Raw genomic sequence first — 7,750 nt, 5'->3', positions numbered from 1 at the left:
GATATAATAATGCTATTGGTATAACGTTATCGTCGAACTCCCAAATCCCAAATCGTCGAACTTTATATGAAACAATTTATTCCACTGCACATTTCAAATCGTCTCCGCAACGTTTTGGTAGCAGAGCGTGGTTCAAGGAACTTTAATCGTAATCATATTTTGAGAAAATGAGTAATTGGGATTTGAAAATCGAAGCAGCGGCAAGCGAGGGAGACAAAATGGACGAAACTGTAATTGCTAAACCGGACGAAAGTTTACAATTAGAAGATCTGACGAAGGAAAAAGCGAAATCGAAATCGGCATTCACAAAAACTAGACATTCATTATTGCAAATGCTTGAAGAAGATTTTCCGGATCGTGAAGAAATAAAAGTAATTCAAGAGAAACTTATAAATGCAGAAGAAAAAGCGATGGATATTATGGGGAATTTATACGATAAATACAAGCATAGAAATGACATTCAAAATGTGATGAAAACAACAAAAGAAATGGAAAAAATCGAAGAAGAATTCACAGAAGCAGAAAATGAGTGTCGTGACTATTTGATCGAGAGCAAAGTTGCGTCAAGCGTTGGATCCAGTGTATCTAGAATCTCAAAACGAGATAATGTGAATTCCGTAAATAAAGTGGAAAGTAAACATGTTACTGAAGAAAAGGAAGTTAAACCAGAATTCGAACAAACTACGAAAGAAGAAAATAAAAACAAGCAGTTGAAGTCTGAATTAGGAAGCGACATGTGGAAACAATTAAAAAGAGTTTCAATACCGATATTTAATGGAAATAAAAGAAACTACCAGAGCTGGAAAGCTGCATTTCTAGCATGTATCGATCAAGCACCGGCGACAAAGGAATATAAATTATTACAACTTAGACAATATGTGGAAGGTGAAGCGTTACAAGTTATCGAAAATTTAGGACATTCAGCAGTTGCGTATGATGCCGCAAAGGAGCGCTTAGAAAGAAAGTATGGAGGACAACGAAGACAGATAACCCTGTATATAGAAGAACTTGAAAACTTTAAACCTATGAGAGAAGGTATCGCTAAAGACATAGAACATTTTGCAGATTTACTGGATATAGCAGTTGTGAACTTAAAAGAAGCAGGTCGTTTCGAGGAGCTAAAGAATGGTTCTTTGTACAACAAATTGCAGCGAAAGATGACAGAATCTATGTTGTCGAGGTATCATCGTTGGATATTCGAAAGCGGAAAAACAGAGTCAGTCGAATGTCTACGTGAGTGGATTTTACAGGAAGCAGAGTTTCAAACTATAGCATCAGAAACAATACATGGATTAAGTGCGAACACTAGTAGCTATTCACAGCGGAATTATAAAGGAAATCGTAAGGATGGATTTAGAACATTTTTTGGAGAATCGCAAATGAAAGCTATTCCGGAAATAGGATGTGCAAGTGTTGTAACGGTAATCATGGAGTCTGGAAGTGTGATGAATTTCGGAAATTAACCGTTAACAAGAGATGGGATACCGCGAAACGTTTACAGTTGTGTTATCGTTGCTTAGGACATGATCACGTAGGCAGACAGTGTCCGAGAAGTAGAGCATGTAACTTGGATGGATGCAAAGAAGTGCACAACAGACTTTTACATAGAGATAAACAATCGTTCAGTGAGCCAAAAGTTCCAGTGAGAACCGAATCGAAAACAAAACAGAACTATGCTGCTGAAAAGAAGGAAAATACAGACGCTGTCACTGAGAGGGAGAGTTGGGATCGAACAATGATTGGCCGAGACAGAAAATCAAACTTCGTTACGCTTAGAACAGTACCCGTAATATTGAAAAATGGAAACCGTGCCGTTAGTGTTAATGCATTACTGGATGACACAAGTACGAAAACATATATCAACGCTGATGTTGCCGCCGAATTGGGACTTCAAGGACAAATTCAGAAAGTGACAGTTAATGTGTTAAATGACAATGTTGAAACATTTGAAAATATGCCAGTCGAGGTAAGACTTCAAAGTCACAATGGTCAGACAGACGCCAAAGTAGTCGCATTCACTACAAACCGTGTAACCGGAAGTTTACAGCCAGTTGACTGGAAACAACACGCTCGAAAATGGGACCATCTTGCAGGGATTAAATTTCCGAATCTAGGAAAGAGACCTACCGTTGATATGTTGATCGGACTGGACTATCCGGATCTACATTATTCTTATAGAGATATACGTGGTAAGCCTGGAGAGTCAATTGCTAGACTAACACCGTTAAGTTGGACGTGCATCGGAGATCCGAATAGCGGACAGGATCAGACATTATTTAACCGAACTTATTTTGCTCGTGGACAAGAGAATCGAAATAATTTAGATAACATTGTTAGGAAATTTTGGGAAATCGAAAATGTCAAAACACCAAGCGAAAACGTATTTCTAAGCAGTGATGAGAAAAAAGCGTTGTCAAAGGTAGAGCAATCGTTGGAATTTAAGGATGGACACTACGAAGTTAAAGTACCGTGGAAAGACGACACACCTTCATTACCGATCAATTATAATATGGCATTAAGTAGATTAGCAAATACAGAAAAAAGATTAAACAAAGACCCGAGAATTGCTAAAGTTTATACACAAACAATAGAGAAATATATTGAGAAAGGATATGTTCGCAGTTCGCAAAGTGTCGACAAAGGAGACTGTTGCAGGAAAATGGTATTTGCCACATTTTCCAGTGATTAGACCGGACAAGGAAACAACTAAAACTAGGATTGTATTTGATGCGTCCGCAAAATTTCAGGGGATTTCGCTAAATGACACTATTCATCAAGGTCCAAAGTTACAGCAAGATTTATTCGATGTACTATTACGCGTCAGAAAGTACCCCGTTGCACTTGTTTGTGACATCGCTGAAATGTATTTGAGAATTAAAATTGCACCAGACGACAGGCCGTATCACAGATTTTAATGGCGCGCAATGAACACTGAACAAGTACCAGAGGAATATGAATTCAATAGTGTTGTTTTTGGAGTAAATTCGTCTCCATTTCAAGCTCAGTTTGTTTCTAGAAAACATGCCGAAATGACAAAAGATTCATATCCACGAGCCGCCGAAACAGTTCTAAAATCTACATACATGGACGACAGTATGGACTCCGTAATCAACGATGAACAAGGCATCGAACTTTATAATCAGCTATCTCAGTTATGGGCAAAGGCAGGGATGAATGCACGGAAATGGCTATCGAATTCAAAGGCAGTTTTACAATGCATTCCAGAAGAAGATCGCGCGTCACAAGTCGATCTCGATGAGGGATATTTACCGTCAGTGAAAGCACTAGGAGTTATATGGCAGGCAGACAATGACATATTCACGTTTAAAGCTAACCCACCGGCCGAGGATTTTAAATTTACTAAACGAAACATTCTAAGCAAAGTTGCTACGTTATTCGATCCGTTGGGATTTATTGCGCCGTACACAATAAGAGGAAAACTGCTACTACAAGAGATGTGGACAGCAGGACTAGACTGGGACGACCAGTTAGACGAAGAACTGGTTGAAAAATCTAGAGAGTGGTTCCGAGAACTTGATGAACTATGTTGTATTGAAATACCGAGATGTTTGCAGTTAAACGAAGACATTGTTTCGACGAGTTTACACACATTTAGTGACGCTTCTCAAGAGGCTTATGGCTCAGTAATATATGCTAGAAACGAGCATACTAGTGGAATGATATCTACTAGATTAATAGCAGCGATATCGAGAGTTGCTCCTTTAACATCAGTCAGCATTCCAAGACTTGAGTTAATGGCCGCAGTTTTAGGATTAAGATTAGCACTTTCGGTTAAAAACGCATTAGAAGTGCTAGAGGATAATATGACATTCTGGTCAGACAGTATGAACGTTTTGCATTGGATTAGAGGCAGAAGTAGAGAATATAAGCCATTTGTAGCGAATAGAATTGGTGAAATTCATACGTCATCGCATCCTAATCAATGGCGACATGTGCCAACAAAAGTTAATCCGGCAGATTTAGTATCGAGAGGAAGAACCGTAAAACAGTTACAGTCGGACGTAATTTGGTGGAATGGACCGGAATTCCTACAAGATGAAGAACCGCAATGGCCGGACACTAATATTCAGATAGAAAACAAACGTGATACCGAACTTAGATGTCAAAAGAAAACAAGCGATAACTTAACTAATTGTACTACACTGAAAAGTATTCATACTAGTGATTCAGATTGGCGTCTAGATCCCGTACGTTATTCGAGTTTTTTAAGACTAGTTCGTGTACAAGCGTATGTGCACAGATTTATTGACAATTGCAGACTAAAGCAAAAACAACGTCGTCAAGGAAGTTTATCTACAGTCGAGTATGCAGATGCCGAATCGGAAATAATAAAAAATGCACAAAGAGAGGCATTTTCAGACGAATACAACGCTCTTATGAAAAGTAAAGATTTACCGAAAACAAGCAAATTATTAGGATTACAACCGCGAATTGATGAGAATGGATTACTAAAATGCGATGGACGTTTAGAGTTCGCCGATTTTCTATCATTCGATGCAAGATATCCGATTATATTACCACGAAAGAATTGGGTCACGAAGCTTATTGTGAAACGCTATCACGAACTTGGAAAACATGTGAGTGGGACAAATCAAACATTTTCAGCATTATCGTCACGATTTTGGATTATTTCAGGGAGAGAAGAAATAAGAGAATATGAACATGAGTGTTATACGTGTCGTAAGAAGAAAGCTAAAGTTGCCGAGCAAGTGATGGCTCCATTACCGGAAATTCGTTTCAGAACACCTTTACATGCTTTCGCTCGTACAGCAGTTGATTTTGGTGGACCGTTCATAACAGTTCAGGGCAGAGGAAAGCGCCGTCAGAAAAGATACTTATGTCTATTTACATGTTTAGCGTCACGCGCAGTGCATTTGGAAGTAGCATTTGGATTAGATACGGACTCATTTCTTAACGCATTTTATCGGATGGTGAACAGGCCAGGTCTTCCGAAAGAGATAATTTCAGACAATGGAACTAATTTTGTTGGAGCAAATAGAGAACTGAAAGAACTAGTTGCGCTTTTAGACAAGGATAAAATACATAATTCAATTAGTAACCAAGGAATTAAGTGGCATTTCAACCCACCGTTAGCTCCGCATTTTGGTGGTATTCACGAGACAATGATAAAATCGGCAAAAAGGGCTATGTATGCAATATTAGGAAATGCAGATATTAATGATGAGGAGCTTTTAACAGCATTTACCGGAGCTGAAGCACTGATAAATTCGAGACCGCTTACGTACCAGTCTGCTGATCCGAAAGATGATACACATTTAACACCGAATCACTTCTTGCACGGACAATTAGGTGGCCATTTCGCTCCAGAAACCGTTGATATTACTGATTTTAACCCGAGAAAACGATGGAGAAGAATTCAGGAATTAATTAGACATTTTTGGAAACGTTGGATTAGTGAATGGTTGCCAGGACTTAACAAACGCGACAAGTGGACTAAAACGAAAAGGGACATAAAAACCGATGATATTGTACTGGTGATGAATCCGAACGTTCAGAGAGGACATTGGCCGCTTGGCAGAATAATCGAAGTTTTCCCTGGCAAAGATGGACATGTTCGCGTTGCAAAAGTTTCACTTGGACAAACTGTATTAATGAGACCAATTACAAAACTGTGTCCGTTAGACATCGAAACCTCCGAAAATGACAGTGATAAATAATTGAAGTAATATGGACATATATTTTCATTTCAATTTAGACAGTTAAATATTTTGAAATAGTTTTAGATTTTGACAAGATCAAAGACAGTTTTATATCGTTTAATTATTTGTTTTGTTTGATTGGCTTAGAGCAATCAAGAGGGGGAGAATGGATTGAAGACAATAGTTTTGTTTAGTTTTTATAAGTATGATTGTTTTTAGTTAGGATATTTAATAGAGTAGAAATCGGTTTTTATTAATTGCACTTTTAATTTTTGCAAGTTTATTTTTAGTGTTAATTTTCTATATAATTATGTTGAAATAAAGCTACATTTTCGTCTGCTAAGATAACAGTATTTTCCAAAGAATGTATTACTGTGTAGAAAGTTAACGGTTAATCTTAACGGTATTCCTAAATTTTATGACACCTTCAGTAGGTCAGTCTAGTCATTTAGAGTTCAAGTACAAATCGTCTGCACGTGCAGCTGTGGCTATTTAATTTAATTACTTTGTTTTGATCATCTCTGGGAATCAGGTTAAGTTAGTGTGAAATTTTATGTCTACTGGTCAGACGTAAACAGATCGTCTTTATCATGCGATAAGTTAACATCGAAAACAATGTTGTGAAATTGTATTACGAAAATGATTGTATATATTGTAAATATTGGATTAAAACGTAGTTATTAGCAAACATTCGTTAGTTATATGATATGGATATAATAATGCTATTGGTATAACGTTATCGTCGAACTCCCAAATCCCAAATCGTCGAACTTTATATGAAACAATTTATTCCACTGCACATTTCAAATCGTCTCCGCAACACGAGGTTTTAAGGTTAACTCATTTAGAGGAACCTCTTCATAAGTGCATTTAGCTTCAGGATGTTCTATTAAGGACATTATGGCAACAGTTTTGTCTGGACATAAGTTCTATAACAGGAAAGTAAATAATATCAGTATTAAAACACTTTTCTTCAGTTGTAGTTACTGGATGATCTTGTGATTTTTATCCTTTATTAAATGTTGGCATTTATATAAAAATTGTTTTTAGTTTGTGTGTACACTTTAAACAAGCTAATTCATTACTTGAGACTGAAGGCGAAATATGAATAAGAATGTTCCTTCATCCAAGCATATCTTGGATGTGCAGGATGAAGGTCATTCTTAGAATATGAGCCTGAGGCTCGAAAGTAATTACTTCCCACCCTAGGGATTATCAGTCATACCCGTCCTTTTCCACTGGGTTTTATATTTGGTCGACACAAACTTGCTTTGAATTATGACAAGTTATTATGGAACAGGTGCTTATATACTAGGGTCAAGGTCACTGGCCAGCTATGGTCTGGTGGGTATAGTTTGTTTCTTTAAACAGAGATATTATATGTAAGCTTCACCCCTCATAGAGAAGTTAAGCTAATTCAATACTTTCGAGCCTCAGGCTCATATTCTAAGGATGACCTTTATCCTGCACATCCAAGATATGCTTGGATGAAGGAACATTCTACAACGTTTGGATAAGTTTTTTTTTTGTTTTTTTTTCAAATATTGATAAGCTTAGTACCGTTGATGAGATTTTTGATCGACGGTCTTTATGCATATGGATCAATATTAGAAATGCACAGAAATCTCCAGTTTTGAATCCTGAGTTTATTATTCATTTCTATTCGGAGTTTAAATGACTGATAGATGAGAGTTTTTTGACGCAAATAATAAAGTGCATTCCACTTATTTTATTGAGAAAAGGATTAAACATTTATCTCTCACATTTCATTATAATTTTGACAATAATAGTGACCATTCTATATATATTGGAAACCGATCCTCCCCTAAACAAAATATTTCCTTGTATTGCAATATTGGATAGATAGACAGAAGAAACGCAACTATATTATTTTTCTTCGTTTCCTGTAAATTTATTTTTTCATTGCAAAATATGTAAATGTCACAAAAATGAGATATTTCATCTCTAAGAACACATTGTTACACCAAGAGACATGGGCACAATTGAATTTTTTTTTAAAAAGGTGCAACGTACAACAAACGTATTATAAGTGAATAAGTAAGAGGGTA

At 36.8% G+C, this 7,750-nt stretch overlaps 1 protein-coding gene across 1 annotated transcript; it reads left to right on the top strand.

Moving 5' to 3' along the window:
- The first annotated feature begins 2,924 nt into the window (after window positions 1-2,924).
- Window positions 2,925-5,699, top strand: LOC134689847 (uncharacterized). Its single transcript, XM_063549816.1, has one exon. The coding sequence runs from the start codon at window positions 2,925-2,927 to the stop codon at window positions 5,697-5,699; it is 2,775 nt and encodes a 924-aa protein (XP_063405886.1).
- The last annotated feature ends 2,051 nt before the right edge of the window (window positions 5,700-7,750 follow it).

This window comes from Mytilus trossulus, chromosome 11 (genome assembly GCF_036588685.1).
Source record: "Mytilus trossulus isolate FHL-02 chromosome 11, PNRI_Mtr1.1.1.hap1, whole genome shotgun sequence".
In the NCBI taxonomy this organism is placed as follows: domain Eukaryota; kingdom Metazoa; phylum Mollusca; class Bivalvia; order Mytilida; family Mytilidae; genus Mytilus; species Mytilus trossulus.
The sequence above is the reverse complement of the archived record's forward strand: the minus strand, read 5'-3'. Positions and strand labels throughout refer to the sequence as shown.

Excerpts from the sequence above, each read along its gene's own strand:
- LOC134689847 (XM_063549816.1), top strand. The coding sequence starts at position 2,925 with ATGAACACTGAACAAGTACCAGAGGAATATGAATTCAATAGTGTTGTT.